The sequence below is a fragment of the Penicillium lagena genome (assembly GCF_028827675.1).
Source record: "Penicillium lagena strain IBT 129212 chromosome Unknown utg000005l_segment0_segment0, whole genome shotgun sequence".
In the NCBI taxonomy this organism is placed as follows: Eukaryota; Fungi; Ascomycota; class Eurotiomycetes; order Eurotiales; family Aspergillaceae; genus Penicillium; species Penicillium lagena.
This window is the reverse complement of record NW_026623226.1, coordinates 3,013,935-3,031,221: the sequence shown is the minus strand read 5'-3', so window position 1 is coordinate 3,031,221 and position 17,287 is coordinate 3,013,935. Positions and strand designations below refer to the sequence as shown.

General features: G+C 54.9%; 10 protein-coding genes across 10 annotated transcripts; 6 read left to right on the top strand and 4 right to left on the bottom strand.

Moving 5' to 3' along the window:
* Positions 1-354: 354 nt before the first annotated feature.
* On the bottom strand, positions 355-2,046 carry N7510_007966 (uncharacterized protein; the record flags this gene model as incomplete). Its single annotated transcript, XM_056979891.1, has 1 exon — positions 355-2,046. The coding sequence occupies one exon, from the start codon at positions 2,044-2,046 to the stop codon at positions 355-357; it is 1,692 nt and encodes a 563-aa protein (XP_056832934.1).
* A 671-nt stretch (positions 2,047-2,717) lies between these two features.
* On the bottom strand, positions 2,718-4,142 carry N7510_007965 (uncharacterized protein; the record flags this gene model as incomplete). The annotated part of the gene is made up of 4 exons (XM_056979890.1): positions 2,718-2,935; positions 2,983-3,848; positions 3,900-3,962; positions 4,015-4,142. The coding sequence occupies 4 exons, from the start codon at positions 4,140-4,142 to the stop codon at positions 2,718-2,720; spliced, it is 1,275 nt and encodes a 424-aa protein (XP_056832933.1).
* Positions 4,143-4,924: 782 nt separating this feature from the next.
* On the top strand, positions 4,925-6,586 carry N7510_007964 (nucleoporin FG repeat-containing protein; the record flags this gene model as incomplete). The annotated part of the gene is made up of 3 exons (XM_056979889.1): positions 4,925-4,989; positions 5,135-5,581; positions 5,632-6,586. 3 exons carry the CDS (start codon positions 4,925-4,927, stop codon positions 6,584-6,586), a joined length of 1,467 nt encoding a protein of 488 aa, XP_056832932.1.
* A 733-nt stretch (positions 6,587-7,319) lies between these two features.
* N7510_007963 (TauD/TfdA dioxygenase family protein) lies at positions 7,320-8,633 on the top strand (the record flags this gene model as incomplete). Its single annotated transcript, XM_056979888.1, has 3 exons — positions 7,320-7,787; positions 7,840-8,400; positions 8,454-8,633. 3 exons carry the CDS (start codon positions 7,320-7,322, stop codon positions 8,631-8,633), a joined length of 1,209 nt encoding a protein of 402 aa, XP_056832931.1.
* Positions 8,634-8,783: 150 nt separating this feature from the next.
* Positions 8,784-9,410, top strand: N7510_007962 (uncharacterized protein; the record flags this gene model as incomplete). Its single annotated transcript, XM_056979887.1, has 1 exon — positions 8,784-9,410. The coding sequence occupies one exon, from the start codon at positions 8,784-8,786 to the stop codon at positions 9,408-9,410; it is 627 nt and encodes a 208-aa protein (XP_056832930.1).
* Positions 9,411-9,699: 289 nt separating this feature from the next.
* Positions 9,700-11,379, top strand: N7510_007961 (uncharacterized protein; the record flags this gene model as incomplete). Its single annotated transcript, XM_056979886.1, has 1 exon — positions 9,700-11,379. The coding sequence occupies one exon, from the start codon at positions 9,700-9,702 to the stop codon at positions 11,377-11,379; it is 1,680 nt and encodes a 559-aa protein (XP_056832929.1).
* A 647-nt stretch (positions 11,380-12,026) lies between these two features.
* Positions 12,027-12,696, bottom strand: N7510_007960 (co-chaperone GroES family protein; the record flags this gene model as incomplete). The annotated part of the gene is made up of 3 exons (XM_056979885.1): positions 12,027-12,179; positions 12,329-12,553; positions 12,694-12,696. 3 exons carry the CDS (start codon positions 12,694-12,696, stop codon positions 12,027-12,029), a joined length of 381 nt encoding a protein of 126 aa, XP_056832928.1.
* A 254-nt stretch (positions 12,697-12,950) lies between these two features.
* Positions 12,951-14,011, bottom strand: fip1 (cleavage polyadenylation factor subunit FIP1; the record flags this gene model as incomplete). The annotated part of the gene is made up of 2 exons (XM_056979884.1): positions 12,951-13,651; positions 13,765-14,011. 2 exons carry the CDS (start codon positions 14,009-14,011, stop codon positions 12,951-12,953), a joined length of 948 nt encoding a protein of 315 aa, XP_056832927.1.
* A 292-nt stretch (positions 14,012-14,303) lies between these two features.
* N7510_007958 (FAM50/XAP5 family protein) lies at positions 14,304-15,531 on the top strand (the record flags this gene model as incomplete). The annotated part of the gene is made up of 2 exons (XM_056979883.1): positions 14,304-14,545; positions 14,601-15,531. 2 exons carry the CDS (start codon positions 14,304-14,306, stop codon positions 15,529-15,531), a joined length of 1,173 nt encoding a protein of 390 aa, XP_056832926.1.
* Positions 15,532-15,599: 68 nt separating this feature from the next.
* N7510_007957 (uncharacterized protein) lies at positions 15,600-16,770 on the top strand (the record flags this gene model as incomplete). The annotated part of the gene is made up of 3 exons (XM_056979882.1): positions 15,600-15,676; positions 15,728-15,964; positions 16,020-16,770. 3 exons carry the CDS (start codon positions 15,600-15,602, stop codon positions 16,768-16,770), a joined length of 1,065 nt encoding a protein of 354 aa, XP_056832925.1.
* Positions 16,771-17,287: the final 517 nt, after the last annotated feature.

Below are 17,287 nucleotides of genomic sequence, written 5' to 3'. Positions count from 1 at the left end.
CTCCAGTTTGAAATGGTGATGGTGCGATATTTGAACGATTAAGGCGTATTGAGTTTGCTAGATTTGCAGTAACGGATTTGCCTGTAACGTAACCGTTAAGCGAGCGGCGTACACATCCATATCTTGCGATTTCCAATACGTTTTTAACCACCGGAACGCCAATGTACGAACATATTTATCGCTACGCATCAAAAACTACGACGAATAGAATTGGTCAATCATTTTGAATTGGCCTGTCCCCTCTGGGGGTAGGGGACAGGCCCAGCAGAGTAACTACAAGAACCATAAATGGCGCCCACTACAAAACACAATGCCCACCAGCCTGAGGGCGAATGGTTGTTGAAGCTCCGCCATTTACAGGCGCACCCGTTTGTATGACTCCGCCTCTGCGTCAGCGGGGGCCTCAGCGTGAGGGCGCCTCAGTCTCCCGGAAACCTCGCTCAGTGGGGTCCCCACCGGCCGCTGCCACTTCGACTCCAGGGCAGATATGGGAATCAGGCCAGTGTAGGGGGGAGCCCCAGGCTGCTGGGCTGCCGACAACTGCTTCAGAGGGGCGGCAGCCTCGTTGGTGCGCTTGGCACGCGCAGCAGCCAGGGCATGGTTGGCGGGGAGGCGAAGAACGATGGCTTCAGGGTTGGTGACAGGAACAGTGCCCGAGGCCAACGGCACGAGAGAACTCAGCAAGGGAGACCGACGAGCAGAGGTCGACACGCGCTGACTGCGTGCGATCGGGGTCGGAGTGGTCTGTTGCTGCTGAGAAGCCCAGCCACGTGCCGACTTGCTCGCTGGGATGGTGTTCTCGCCGGCCGAGTTCTTGGACGAAGTGGTGGAGGTGGCTAACGACGACGAGTCCGTGCTTCGAGCCTTGCCCTTAACGGCCGCTCCTGTGGGAAGGTGGCGCCTCCCGATGTTGATAATGTTAGACTTCTTGGCGTTGACGTTCTTGTTGTTCTTGATCCGATTGGCAGCGCCGACAGGGTCATCAATGACTGTTCGAAGGTAGAGAGGCTCTAGTAGGTGCTTGCACATAGACTTGTGATCCTGTAGACTGCCGTCAGTACGTAAACTAGCCAAAGCGCGATCGGAAGAACCCACTGCAAGCGACTCGAGCATGGACACAAGACGCTCATGGAAGTTCGCGTATTTGCCAGCCGTCTTGTATGCCAGGACTCCACCCACGTTGAAATCGGTGCGGTGGTGTTCGATCATCGTCTCCTGTGAGGAATGATTGGCAACAGGTTTGACAAAAGCAAATACCAGGAATCCACTTACAAGAATTTGCCAGCAGACCTTCTCGATTTCCTCATCTCTGTAACGATTATGGCGAAATGGTGAGATGACTTTTTCACTGTCCACGGCAGTCTCGGTGCTCTTAAAAGCCTGAGAGAGAAGATTGACTACTGTGCACTTCATGCCCTCGGTCTCTGGGATGGTCGGGTCGTGTGGAACGACAACTTCTTTGCCCGTCAAATCCTGCTCGGCCTCTTTCAACGACCTGTAGTGAGTAAAATGGCCCGCGCCGTGCTCGCATTGCTCAAGAATGTGCCCCCAAGAGATATGATTCACCGGAGTGGAAGACGTAGGAGAAGGAGCCTTCTGTGGCGATGGAGTCTTCGGAGGAGCCGCAGAGAGTTTGTTGCTCGAGGTTGCCGTGGCAGGGACAAACGCAATGGAGGTGTTGAGGTTGATGGCCATAGGCGCAGGAGCCGCAGAAGTAGTGGCAAGGCTTCTGCAAGCCGAGACAGGCTGTTCCGCAGCAGCATCAGGAGGAGAGGAAGCAGTGGCCAGCATAACACTCCAAGGAATGGTGTTAAGCTGTAGGATTTCAGCCACAGCAGCAGAAGGAGAAGCAGTGTCAATGCTGTCGAAAGCAGAGACAGGAGGCTGGGCCGTAGCAGCAGGAGAAGAAGACGTGGTCTGTATGGTACCTGAAGCGGCCTCCTCGAAGAGAGGATCAATGTAGTCATAGAAGGTCGACTCAGTGGTCAACCGGGCTGGATCAATGAATCCATCCTGGACATGCTCGTTGGAGTTGGCTCCCAACATGACGGCGAGACAGCAGACAAGATGTGAGCGAGTGGTAGATAGAGAAAGATACAAGATATGGGTAGAGAGAGCAGGATATCGGCAGGAAAGAATACAGGATCTCGATACACGCTCGAACGCAGAAAGACAGAGGGCGAGAGAAACAGGACGGAAGATAGAGATGAAGGATTAGACGCAAGAGAAGACTCAGGATGAACGAAGGAGGAAGGAGGAAGAATGCAGCACCGCTCAGGCGAAGCCTTTATGCCCGGCCGGGCAGAATTCACCGGGGGGAGGGAGATCAATGAGCCATTCAGGCCTATTGAACCAGTTCAGGCGCAGGGAGCGCAAGAATGGGAACGAGGGCGATGGTCGAGGGTGTATTGATCCGAATGGGGAGGGAGATGAATAGGCATTGAGGCGACGCAGTGAATGACGCTGCTTGCTGTTGCAGGCCGAATCAGGGCAGCGACAGTCATATGGGAGGTAGGCAACCCTAGCCTTCCTAATCGGGAAGGGCCAACGAGGTGTTGCGGCGAGGGAAGGCACGATGGGGAAGTGGCTGTGTAGGGAAGGAACGACCAGAACCACAACACTGAACACCGCTTGGACATTTGGACATTGGCAGGGCACAACGGATATCAGCTGGCAACCCCACTCTAGACTGCGGCGCACATCGTTCCGCTGCGTGCTCAAGTCACCTCCCTGCCATTGTCTTGTGGTTCGCCACCAGAATCCAACTCTGGGCCCTCCGCATCAACACTCGAGGTGAGAAACGGCATTGACCACACTTTCAGACTGTTATCCGCCCGCACGGCCGGATCTTGGTCGTCATTGGCAAAGTGTCGTTGCCCCGAGCAGGTCGCAACCACGCTCCCCATCGGATGGAACACCGTGCTAGTCACCGCATCTATGTGGAGTCAGCCAGTTCTCTGTCGATGGGAATGACACCCTTACCATCATGCACTTTCCACTCCCAATCCGGGTCCTGTCCACCAGCAGCATAGATGGGATCCTTCCAAACCCTCATGAATCCGTCGGTGCCTCCTGCCCAGACCTCATGCGAGCCGTCAGCACCAGCGGGAACAATGTCCACTTTCATGCGCTGGTTCGTGAAAGCCTTGCGCCCACGAAGATACCCCAGCATCTGGCCCGTGACGCGGATATCATACACCAGCACCCCGTCACTCTTGCGTTCTGCAACATACAGGTACCTGCCGCAGGGGCTCCAGACGAGCTGGGTGATCCCTCGGCCACCGATCTCGCGACTCGCCTCTGTTTTGGCGATGCTGAACGTACCAATGAGCTCCCCGGACCCATTGGAGCTGTACAGGCCAATGTGTCGGGTGAAGGTGCCCGCCGCGAGAATCCCGTCTCCCACTGGATTTATTGCCAATGCTGAGACGATCCCCTTCATCCCGACGCCGCCGCCGACTATTTGTTTCCGCTTACTGGGGATAGTGGGCATCCAGGAAACGGGGCCGTCGCTGCCAGTACGAGAGACATCGAACAGACAGATGAGACTGTCCGAGCCCGTGAGGAAGTGAGTTCCGCCCATAGTGGAAGGATATATCATCGAGTGAGGAGTGATATATGCTTCCGTGGTGGGGTTAACCAGGGAGTAGCTTGCCAGGCTGCTTGGAGCGAGCGCCGAGGACAGCCGGATGGGATGGTCCCGGACGGATGACAGGAACAGAGTGGTGGACGGGTCCTGCAGGGAATAGAAGGGGTAGACGGCCGTGGAGTAGGTGGGTTCCGCAGACGGGAGCGTTGAATATGGAGAGAGGTGGTGGACTGACTCTTCTTCGAGCAGGTCCGGCGGTCTGGCTCTGTCAGGCAAGTGGTCAAGAGCAAAGAAGGGAGATCAGCCTTACAGGATGTAAGTTCGGATGTGGTGATCCGCCGAGTCCGTCAGGAGTGTCGTTCCGTCTGGGGTCCTGTGGAAGTTAGTCTCTGTCTGGATGTCGTGTCGCTGCGAAGGGATCTCACCACTCCGCGCTCTTGAAGAAGCTGGTAGATCCATCAGATGGCTGCTTTTGCCCTGGAGATTTGTTGGCGGGTGAAATGGTTGAGGCCACGCATCTTGGCTTCCAATCGGCCGCTTTGGTGTTGGTCATGTTGATCAGAATGACCGAACTGGATGGACGTCCAAGTCACTGTGGCAGGACCCTGATATATGGAGCAGGGATTGCAAAGAACGGATTATTCCGCCATCATGGCTAACGCCTACGATGTCCAGCTGCCAGCAATGAATGACCGAAATGCTCCCTGGGACTGGCATTAGCTCGTGTTCCATCTTTCAAATGGTGAATCATTCCAGTCTGTTGTAATTATGATATACCATAATCCACAAGACAACATGCTTACCAGTTTCTATTTTCCTCGGCTGTTTCTCTCGTTACACTCCAAACCGTCACTAGGCCTGCCGTCGTCGCGAGGAAGAATGAAGTATCCTTGACCGCCTTCGCGTGGTCCATCCATGAAGTATACGATTTCCCATCATCTCCAGTTCACGATCACTCTTGAATTCTCGATGAATTCTCGAGGATAGCACGGCTTGGTCTGGCTTCCAATAATATCTAACCACCAGCTCCGATGCTGGCCACCAAATAAAGCCTTTGCATACTCAGACAGGTCGGGCTAACCCCTAGCCATCTCCCGTTTTCTGGTCCACTAGGATATTGTCGTAGGAAATATGATTTCAATAACCAAGTATGCCACCTGCATAATATGAAGAAGCCTCCAATTAGATGGTATAGCGGGGAGTTCGCGGCTGATAAATGAAATCAATCGTACGTAGTAAACAGTCGGCTCGGCAAAACCATTCCCCGGGCCAATTCTTATCGCAGCTTCTTGCTTCATCCTCGACTCAAGGGGCCATTGACCATCGCATTCCAGCATGTTTGCGCCCAAGGCTTCCACGGGTGGCCTGTCCATCAACACAGGCTCTGCCAACTCTTTATTGTCAGTCCCCCATTCACTCCCTGGGCCTTTGCCTTCGTCGCTTGCGCTGCTGGCTTCATCCTATCGATCGCCATTCCAACCGCAGGCGAAGCTGCCATTCGCAGATAGCTTGAACGAAGTCGCTAACACAGGATTTATCCAATAGTGGTGGCGCCAACCCACAGACTACAACTTCCACCGCTACGCCGGGGACAACAAACACAACCGGAGGTCTCTTCTCAACCCCCGGAGCCGCAACAACACAAAACAAACCGGCGGGTGGGCTATTCGGCAGCCTCGGAGGCAATACGCAGCAACCACAGAGCACTGGGTCCAGTATGTTTTCCGGTCTGGGTGGTCAGCAGCAGCAGCCGGCTGCCACCACGAGCACCGGCGGACTGTTTGGGGGCTCGACGGCCACCACCGCCCAGCCACAAACAAGCAGTCTGTTCGGCGGTGCGGCGCCTGCCACCACCAGCGCCCCGCAGAGCGGGACGACGGGTGGTGGTCTCTTTGGGGGGGGTCTAGGAGCCAGCACCACGGCGACACAGCCCCAGGCCAAACCGGCTTTCGGTGGGCTGGGCGGTTCGACAACGACAGGTGGAGGTCTCTTGTGAGTGGATCATAGTCTTGATTCGGGGTCTAGCTAACTGGAGGCATTAGTGGTGGAGCTCAGAGTACCATGCAACAACCGCAGCAGCAACAGCAACAACCGCAAAAGCCTACCCTCTCCCTCTTCGGCAACCAAAGTACTACTCAAGGCGCGCAACAACCTCTACAGCAAAGCACCGCAGCTTCCGGGACGGTGGTTCCCGGGGTGAAGGTCGATGTCAGCAACCTGCTCCCCACGACCAAATTCGAGAGCTGCGCCGACGAGATCCGTAACCACATCGAGATCATCGACAACTACATCCTCAACCAAATGAAAGTCTGCCACGAGGTAGCCGATATGCTCCCCACCATCGAGAAACAAGGCAACACGATCCCCAATGACGTCGAGTTCGTGCAAGGCAAGCTCGAGACCATGCAACATGCCTTGGAGAATGATGCGAGCGACATCGACCAGTTGCGCAACCTCGTCACGCGGGACGCAGCCGAGGCGCAGGTGGCCTTCCGGGCCGTCGACACGCTAAAACTGCCGCTGCAGTACCAGTCGGCTGGCGGTGGATGGTGGTCCGCGCAAGACCAAAAAGTTCCTGACCGACAATCCCTGCGCTCGACCCGCAAGAACACCCTTGCTCTCCCGGATGACGTGGAGGGAGACCCGTCCACCGCGACCAGTGTGAACGGCGTGCCGGTCAACCTGGTGGATTACTTCTCCCAGCGATCGGATGAGATGGGGACCGTGTTGGAGCGGTATAAGGGCAATCTGAAGGAGATTGAAGATCATCTGCACGGCGTGGAGTTGACATTGAACCGCCAGATCAACGAGTTCGTCAGCTCCAAGTCCCGCGATGGCGCGATGACTTCCACGCCCAAGTCGTCGATCAATGAGCTGGCGGCCGTGCTGGGCGATGTAGAAGCGGGCATCCTGGGTGTTGCGGCGCGGCTGGGCAGTGTGTCGGAGCGGGTGCAGGAGGTGGCTTTGGGGCCACCGTCGATCGGAGAGGGGCGATAGGGATAGTTGCGACACTTCTCGATGGCATTTAGGAATTGACTAGGTGTCCTTCGCACCTCTTCTACGGAGTCACTCTGTGTAACCCTAACCCCCGGCCGAACTCCAATTGATCGCAAAGCACGGAAAGCCTACAAACACGAGCGTAGCCCCTTACTTGCCACTTGCAGCCAAAAATAAATCCAATTGCGTGGCACGGGTTTCAGCCTGTTCCGACGCCAGAATGCGCCGGTCTTGCGTGATCGGCCCTTAGCGCAGCAGCTTAATCCAACCGCCTCACTAAACCCGATCTAAAGCATCTCAATCAACTCCGCCACGACGATCCCCCTGAGGATCACTGAGTATGGACTACTCACCGCTACCATTGTACAACCCCAATCAGCGGTGAAGTAATGTCCGCTGGTTCGGCGGCGATGGCAAATCTCGCCTTCAACGTCAGCGCGGATGGCGTGATTTAGGCCCCTTTGCCCCCCGACCCCCAAGATCACTCATCCGGCATATTTCCGGGGAAAGCTCTGCCTTGCTTTCGTCATCTTCGACCTTAATTTGTGCTTCGATCCTGGGTCTTGACCATGGCGTCGGGCGATGGCGCGATCTCCGACGACTCCGAGTGCGTGGTGGTTCTTCACCCATTCCTAAGCAGGTCGGCCAGATATGGAATCTATATAAGGGGTCTTCACCCTAGTCATCATCTCTTCTATCAACGCAACATTTAGTCTCTCAGACATTAATCATTATGGCACCGTCACTCGAAGAGCCCGTTCTTACTACTCCTCCGGCTCCAATCCACACTCGGGGCCACTTCACCGTCCCCAAGAAAGAGACCACAGCAAACAACAAGTTCCACTATGAGCCCGGTCGCACGACCGTGAAAAAACATGTCGACTACCCATACGAAGACCTGCTGCCCTCCTTCCCGGACGTCCACTGGGCTCCGCTGGAATACACGCCATACGAGGACAAGGGTCTTCGCGGCGATCCCAAGTTCCGGAACTTGCTCCAGGATGCCACGAGCATCTCGGACTACACGCCCAAAATCGGCACGGAGATCCGGGGCGTGGATCTAGCCCGGCTGAACGATGCGCAACGCGATGATCTCGCTCGCCTCATCGCATACCGCGGCGTTGTGTTCTTCCGCGCTCAGAAGAACTTTGATGTTGATGCCCAGCGCGAGCTGGGGAAGTACTTTGGCAAACTGCACAGGGTGTGTACCTTCCTATTCTCTGTCCAAACCCAAACTGACCGCATTGGTTCAGCATGCCACCACCGCCGTGCCGAAGCGCGAAGGCCTCGACGACGTGCACGTCGTCTTCACGGGTGACAACTCGGGTGACAACCGCGCGCTCTTCACCCCCAGCTTCCTCTGGCACTCAGACGTGACCTACGAAGAACAACCACCTTCCTACACCTCACTGAAACTCCTCACGGGACCTCCCAGCGGTGGCGGCGGCGACACGCTCTGGTCCTCGCAGTATGCCGCATACGACGTGCTCTCCTCACACATGCAGACCTACCTCAAGGGCCTGACAGCCCTGCACTCGGCGAACATGCAAGCGAACGACTCCCGCGCCATCGGCCGCCCCGTCCGTCGCGACCCAGTCACTACGGAACACCCGCTCATCCGCACGAACCCGGTCACCGGCTGGAACGGACTGTTCTTCAACCCGGGATTTGTGACGAAGATTGTGGGCATCCCCACCGCGGAGAGTGATGCCATTGTGAAGTATCTCACGGATGTGGTGGCTACCACGCAGGAAATGCATGCGAGGTTTACGTGGGGAGAGGAGGATGTTGCGATTTGGGATAATCGGACGACGGTAAGGCTTCTTGTTTTCTTTTGGGTTGTTCAATTGGCTGACTCGGCATATAGACACACTCCGCGTCCTATGGCTTTGCACCCCATCGCCGCCATGGGGTCCGTGTGGCCTGCCAGGCTGAGCGGCCAGTACTGGAAGAATGGGGCCGTTCTCAGGAGGAAGAGATAAATGCCTTGTATGGACTGCCGGCAGTCAACAAGGACGGATCGCGCCAGTCGAACTACAACGACTGAAAAAAATGCCCCTGTAAAATATTACCAGATTTTTTGCACTTAGCGGATCATTCTTTAGTTAAAGATTGCATTTTAACCAAGTCATGGGACTTGGTCATTGGACTGTATACTTGACTAGAGTGGAACATCCTCCCTCCTTCTCATCTCCCCATGGCGACACAACACCAACCCTCCCTCCTGCAATATGCCCGTTTCCACGGTATCGCAGTGCCCGCCAAAGATCCTCTCTCGTATCTGCGAACGAGCACCTTCTACTCCCGTCCTATCGACAGAGCACGCGCCAAAGGAGAATGGTGCCTCGAATCAGAGAAACTCGAGATTCGTCGCCCTGAAGCTGCTCTCGTGTCGAGTATCATTCGAAGCAAAAACCAGGACGGCCAGATCAACTGGGATGCTCTCTTGCCATCTAAAAAACGCGATGATTCCCTCAAACTGGATCTGCTCCTCACAGCAGAAGCAGAGTCGGTGCTTTCAGCACCAGTATCTCGTCTGGGCGATCTCGATGTGGGAGCGTTGCTTCCTCCTGCTATCTCTCCGTCTTATCCCAGGGAGTACCAGGGAATGAAGGACACAATTGATCGATGTACGGCGCAGATGATGTCGGAGAGGCTTGATTGCAGCAAAGAGGCTCTCGTCTTGATACCCAGCGGAAGACGGTTGTCCAAGGGGGATATAGAAGTGTATTTTCGAACCATGATGTTGCAGAGGCGGGTCAGTATCTTTTATCGCTCTCCATTTGGCAGTTCACTCATCAGTGGTATAGCACGACTCAGGTAAATCAGACAGCGCGACTCTTGATCCATACCACTTTGAAAAGGACTGGAAGTCGCACTCGCTTCCAAGTCCTGTGACGCCAGATACATTTAGGAATAGTCGTTACGGCAGAAAGGTCTCTGGGGAACATGCAGTTGATCAAACCTCATCTGCATCACAAGACGTCGAGGGGGGTCATGGGCTACCTGGTCCACGCACACCTATCGAAAATCGAGGGAGAGACACGACCACTATTTTGACCAGCAGACTGGATCTACGTTCGCCGTCAAGTGAAGAGCACACACACTCCACAATGCTTCGGCAGGACAACACCATTGATTTGGTTCGCATAGCACAAGCAGCTCTGAGGCTAGAGGATATCCATTCTTACAATGAGGGCATGGATCTCGATCCGCCAGCGATATCGACTATTCTGTCGACACCACCTCCGACAGACTCTGTTTCGAAGAACAGCGCGCAATACCGACAGTGTACCGCAACTGAAACCCCCAATCAAGCCAACAGACGTTCATTCGATGAACAGGAACTGACCAGATCAGAACGGATAACAGCTGTTCAGCGGATGGGCTTATGCCCGGGTCAAGAGGACAACCACCCACCGTGTTCAGTCATTCCACGAAGGAAATATTGTGCTCAATCGCCATTAAATGCAGACTATGAGGACATTATGTTGCTCGATTCACCGGAATCCACCCAGAGGGATGTGCTGGGCACCTCGAAGATGGCAGACAACACCCAGGAAAGTGACAGCCTCAGTCTTTCGTTGCAGCATAACAAGCGATCCTCGTGTTCGCGACTCTCAATCGCATTGTCTCACCGAGATACAGACTCCTCTTCCCTCCTTCTGGGCTCTTTGTCAACCTTCATGGAGACTCGGGGAGTCAGCAAGCCCAAAAGCCCCGTGAGCAGTCCATACTTTTCCCAACCGAGGAACGAGAACCGGCACAAGGCACCTAGACCTGAATGCTCATCGATTACGACTACCTCAAACCAAACCCCCTCACAAGGGTCTCTTCATTTCATACATGAGATCCCGTCTCCAGAAAGTATTCTACAGGGAGATCAAGTCTCGGCTCCGGCGTTGCTTTTCCTATCATCCAGTCTTCTCAAAACTCACACTCAACTCATACACCATCTCGAAACAAGTACCCCGGCCCCAAGAATCCTCTACAGAGAATACATCCAGACTCCACCTCCAACACCAACCATCCAAACCACTCACCAACATCCCAACATCCTACCCGAAGCAGACGTGATCATCTCCCCAACCACAGGAATCGTCCTAACAACTTCCCAAGCCGTGACACAGCTTTATCTTCCCGGCCACAAGCCAAACGACCCGCGCATCACAGCTATAAAAGAGATCAATTCTCCACTACGCGAGCGTATCGTCCGTCTTCTTCCTCGCTACGAGCGTCTCTACATTCTCATCAGCCATGCTGGAAAGGCAATCCACACAGAAGGAAAAACGCACCCACTGACAAAAATTGATGTGCTGACTCTGCAGGGGATCTGCTCCCTTTCCGGATTCTGTGTATCGTTCTCGAAAGAAACTACCGTCGTCCCGCTGCTGGTCCAGTCCTCTCCGGAGATAGTGACGGAGTGGATTCTTAGTCTGGCTGCCAAACACCGCGCACCAGTATCCAGTACAAGAACGCAGTCGCTCAGCAACGTGATTCCAGAGAGGCTGGATTATATCCATGATCAAGAAAGTCGCTGGGAGATCTTCCTTCGGCAGATCGGTCTCAATCCATTCGCTGCGCGAGCCGCACTGGACATAGGTTTGAATCATGCAGCACTGGAAGACAAGTACCGTGATACTACCATCACCGCCCTCGACTCGAGAGAGGTGGAACCATCCCCTTTCGCTGCGTTTATCGAGATGTCCTCTGAGCATCGGATGGCGCGTTTCGGACCGTTGATTGGGTGTCGTGTGCTCAAGAGAATCGAGACTGCTGTTGAACCTTTGTGAGAGGTGTGAAGGACGCAAGGATGGGTGATTATCATGCTTATAATATATAAATATTTCGTGTTTCTCGAAAGAATCGTGCTTGCTTTGATGGGGTGGCAGAAAACTATAGTATCTTACTTACTAGCCTTACTGATATATATTTTGCTGGTGATCGCTCTCCACAACTATAATCTAGGTCTTGCAGTTCACCCCTTTCTATATGATCCTACTTCGAAGCAATCAATACAGCAAGGCACAGCATACATGGACGTACGCGGTCAACCAGGAAATTCTAGGTAGGATCTTGCTATACCATCAGTGGAAGATTGAGAGGAGATGATCATGTCTGAATTACCGACCACAAACCCAGTCAAAGACCAGGGTATGCAGCCGCAGTCTTTTTTAAAAGTACATGGAGAGACAACATGCAAGACCCCAAGGGCAACAATCCAGCGCTTCAAAAAAAGCCAAAAACACACCTATGCAAACAAAAAGAAAACCAATGCTGATTCTCTTCGCGGTTATAGTATTTTTCTTTGGAGACGGGTCGAGCTGGGCGAGTATAATACACATCACCTGCCCTCCGGTAACCCTTCTGCGATTTATAGCGGAAGAGATCACCGGCACGGACGGCGGAGAGAACGGGATGGGGAAGATGGCGACACTGATTATTCAAAGAATTTACTCCTTGATCTTAGCCAGGATGCTGTGGGATGCGTTAGCGCCAGGAACAGAGACAATGGGTCAACGTATAGAACATACTCAGCGTCCCGGAAGAGGGTGTACTCCTCCTCGCCGACCTTGATCGCGTTTCCACCGAACTGTACCAATTATGTCAGAGAATTGTACTTATAAAAAGATATAACCGCAACGACTCCTCCCTTCATCATCGCATGAATTCCGAATCCCGAGTCCAGTAGACTTGGAATCCCACGGAATCGCACGGAAGAGCAGACAGAAAAGTACATACCTGAGGAATCAAGACCTTGTCACCAGGCGCGACACCCATGGGAATCCGCTGGCCATCCTTGCTAACGGCACCGGGGCCGACAGCGAGGACCTGGGCCTCATTCTGCTCCTTGACGCTGCTCTCGGGGAGGAAGATGCCGGAGGCGGTCTTGGCCTCGGGCTTGATGCGCTGGACCAGGACGCGGTCGAGGAGAGGCGCGAGGCTCTTGATGTTGCGGAGGACGGACTGGACGTGGGCAACGCAGTTAGCAGGGCGGGTTGGTTCTGTGGGGAGATGTTTTTTCGGCGGATGGGATCGGGGGAGAGATGAGTAGCTCAATGACCACGCAAGTAGGAGCTAGGGGTTGGAGAGGAGGTTTGACGTACCATTGTGACTGAAGGTGAGCAGAGAGAGGTAATCTCACAAAAGAAGGAAGAGGGGATGGACTGAATGGACTGCTGGTTGGGGGGAGGGATGGAGAAGGGAAGAGAAGAAAACCGGGGGAAGAAGAAGATCGAGCCGAGAAATTTCCAGAATGCCAAGACTTGGACATACAAACACCTCGAACTACACCACCACAATCATGGATATTATTCAATTCATATTGAACGCTGCGAATAGAATAAATAAACGCTACCCGGAATTACCACCGTCTCCCCCGTCCACGTCCCCCATAATTTCCACGCTGGTCATACCCGCCGCCATAGCCCATCTGCGGCTGTCCACCCTGTCCGAAGCCCTGCGGCGCTTGTTGACCACCGCCTTGTCCGCCCATCATAGCCTGCGCATGTTGCATAAATGACATTGGATCCATAGACGACGGGTCTAAGCCCTGTGCCATCATCGTCGCGAGCATCCCCTGCATCATATCCGGCGACATGTCCATCCCCGGCATCCCCGGCATCGCCGCCGGCGCACCACCACCCGGCGCACCACCAGGGCCGCCGGGCATTTGCGGCATGCCCATCGTCATAAAGGCCTGCATATCGTCCAATTGCTTCTTCTGGCCGCCAACCTCGCCGCGCACTTCTTGCTGCTTGATGCAGTAGCTCGCCCACGTGAACTCGTCAAATCCGTAGTTGAAGTAGTCCGTCATGTCGGTCCCGGGCCTGCGCCAGGGCTTGTCGTCCGTTGGGAAGTCGGTGTCCATGTCACTGGACAGGATTGGCTTGCCCGTTGCCGGGTGCACGGGGTTGCCATTGACATCAATGGTGGAGGTGTGAACGGCCGGATAGGCAGACCCCGGTTTTTGGGGGGTCGTGGGTTTCGCGATTGTCGCGGTTGCAGGAACGGGGGTGTGTGAGTCGTGCCGAGGAACCGCGGAGGGCGTGGCAGACTTGGAGGCTAAGGAATCGACAGAAGAGGGTCGTTGCGGCTCTTGTCGTAAGCTTGCATGGCGTGGGTGGGAGCTTTCAGGGCATCAGTAGGAGACTTGAACAAGGCGATTGAGTGGTCACTCACGCTTCCGCAGGCGGCGCATCGGCAGGAGCCTCTGTGATAATGTTGAAATCGTCCTGGGAGGGGTTTAGCAGAAGCACCCGACGCGCCACGGTGCACACTAACCTCGTCGTCTTCCTCCTCTACTTCTTCCTCCTCATCCATCACGTCGTTGGCCTGCTGCTGGCTAGCATCGTGTGCGGCATTCTGCGCCTGAACCGGGACCGTATCCGCCGGATCGTAGAAATCGTCCTCTTCGTCGTCCATGGTGGCTGTGGTTTGTGTCAAGGAGTTGGAATTGGAACCAACAGGATGATCGACCAAGATGAGTTTGGCCTGTTTGCAGCAACTTCAACTACACGCCTCAGAAACCATGCAACCTGGAAATCAACAAAGAATTGAAAGAATAAAATGATCAATTGATCTTGATTCCCATTTTCTTCATATTTTAGCCGCGCATTGGCGACCCAAATCTCGTCACGTGCCCATCTAAAGACGTCAGTGATTTCTTCCAGCGAGTTTCTTTCCAGACCAGCACCACACCTCACAGCCGAGCACCATGGCACCCTCCGAATCAGAGAGCAACACCTCGACACCTCGGTCCTTCACGGGCCAGAGTGTGTCCGCCGAGGACATGCTCAAGTCACAAACAGTCGGCCTCGTCCACCTCTCCGACTTTCGAAAGCGGCGCGCCGAAGTGTTAGAGCAGAAGGAGCGCGAGGCGCATGACAAGTCGCTAGGCCGACTGGGATCTGGTAACTCCCGAAGCGCAACTCCATCCGCCGGCGAGGTGACAGACTCGTAAGTTTAGTCCCGGACATCTCGGCACGCAACGAAGCTGATCGCGCGCAAACAGATCGACGACACCGCGGAGTGATGGGCCTCCTAAGAAAAAGAAAAAGAAGCCGTTGGCGAAAAGCAAACTCTCGTTTGGCGATGATGAAACCGGGGAAGAAGAGTCCGGGGCGGGCACTCCACGTGAGCCGAGTGTCTCGCGGTCTGCGTCCAAGACCCCCGTCGACGATGGGTCTGCGCCGCGGCGCATGAAAGCCAACCCGAATGCGCCGCCGCCACCCAAAGCCCTGACCAAGGCGTCTATCGAGGCCGAGGCACTGGCGCGCGAGTCCCTGCGCAAGGAGTTTTTGGCGATGCAGGAGGCTGTGAAGAATACGGAGATATTGATCCCGTTTGTCTTTCACGATGGCACGAATGTCCCCGCAGGAACGGTCAAGGTGAAGAAGGGGGACCATGTCTGGCTGTTTTTAGACCGGTGTCGCAAAGTTGGCGCTGAACTGGGCGTTCGGGGTGCCAATAACGCATCCAAGGCGCGACAAGATACCCGCCGGGAATGGGCCCGAGTCAGTGTGGATGATTTAATGTTGGTGAAGGGGGATGTCATTATACCTCATGTCAGTTCAGTGTTCTTCTCTGCCTTCTGGAATATCTATGTACTAACCCACCCCCAGCACTACGAGTTCTACTACTTCATCGCCAATCGGATCCCCAACTACTCTCGCACCGGCGGCTTGCTGTTTGACTATTCGGACAAGCCTCCCCCAGCCAGTGCCAGTGATAACGACCCCTTATCCCGACCCAGTGACGACCAACTAGAAGGTGCAGATAAAGATGCCACGCAGACCAAAGTGGTGGACCGGCGGTGGTATGAGAAGAACAAGCATATATACCCAGCGAGTCTGTGGCATGAGTACGAGCCTGGCAAAGAGTTCGAGGAAAAGATGACCTCGACGAGGCGAGACGCGCTGGGGAACACGTTCTTCTTTGATTGAATGTACATACTAGAAGCATCCCGTGACCTGCACCCTTCCCTCCTCCATTCATCCAATAATCCCCCATCATGGACTTCTCCCTCCGATGCAACTCGCTCAAATGTCGCACTCAACTGAAGGAGAGGGCAGTGGTGACGACTTGCTCGTGAGTAACTCCCAATCCCCCCATTCGGAGGGCCAGCGCTGACCCGACCAGCCATATCTTCTGTCTTCCCTGCGCAGATAGTCTGGGCCTGTCGCATCCCACTGCAGGCCCCCGTCGCTGCCCTGCTTGCCAGACTGCTCTCTTCAACCCAGACGATGCTGTGTCCACCGTCCTGAACCCGACAGAGGATTACAAGACCAGCGTGTTGAGTGGACTGGACCCAGGCACCATCGTCGAATGTGCTGGTCGCGCACTCGGATTCTGGTCGTATCAGACCACACAGGAAATGTATGCCCTGGTTTTAAAGAAGCAACGAACGAGAATAGTGACTCACGCAACACAGATTCTACCAGGAATTCCTCGGTAAGGCCCTGACAGACAAGTATTCCAGCCTCAGCACGAACATGGACAAGGTCATCCACAACGCCAACACCGAGATATCCTCTCTGCAAAGCAAAGTCGCCGATCAGCAGCACTGCCCCCACTCCGTTGAAATCAAACTAAACCCCTGGCCAGACATGCAAGTAACGCAAGACGAACTGCACAAGAAGAACCAAGACCTAGCCGAGCTCTACCGCGAGAAATCCAAGAAGCTATCCCAGATGGCAAACCTCTACAACCTTCTGAAGGCGCGCGCAATGCGCTCCGAAATGCAGACCGCCGCGTCCGACAGCGTCTCGCAGACCCTACACTCGCTGGACAGATCCTCACGAAGGGCGCTCCATCCCGTCCCGCCCGGGCCACCACCGATGCCGACAGCCTCATCCTCCGTCCCGCGCCGCCCACTGACCCCTGCGTACCCCGTCACGACGGACGGCGTGGAGCAGCTACACCGATACCAGCGCAGCGGGACGGGCAGTTCCAAGCGAGTACGAACAAAGGATGTAGATGCTGCTGCTGTGGCCATGCCACCGCCCACGGGCCGTTGGCCGTGGAATATGCGGAATCGCCATCACGATCGTACGCCTGAGAAGGCGGCCAGCCCGGCGGCGAAACCGCAGCACCGAACTCGGCTACCTGGCCCGTCACGGCCGCCGACGACCATGTCACAGTTTCCGGGTGGCGAGGCGATTCTCGAGCGGTTTGGCAGTTAGATGTGGCGAGGATTTGTTTCATTGACTGTTCAATTTGGCGGTATAATTACTGGTTAGGATGATGCGTCTGTGTCTGGGGAGGAGACTGAGATGGAGTCATTCCTGCAGCGGTATTCACGGGGTTAGATGCGGAATAAGCAGTCTATGTCATACCTACAATAACTACGCAGACGTGTACTGGGAGGGAGGCTAGCAGGCAGCCCAATCAGTTCATATTTATCGAGAAATGTATCAGTGAGTGGGTCTGGCAGCTCTTGTTCATCCAAGCAAAGAACTGCATCGATCTGCTCGGGACTGTCTGTAGTACATTATAGGTGCAGATGCCCCGGATTGTAATACATAAGAGACATCAATAAACCACTCTCATAGACAACTCTGCATACCGTATCTGTCCTACGCAGCAGTCAGCCCTAACTGCCCATACCATTGACCAAAAGGGAATAACGGACCCATTCACGCCTCCGCTCGTCCGGCACCAGCTCGGGGCAGCGGAACTGGCGCGCTCACACCCTCGGCA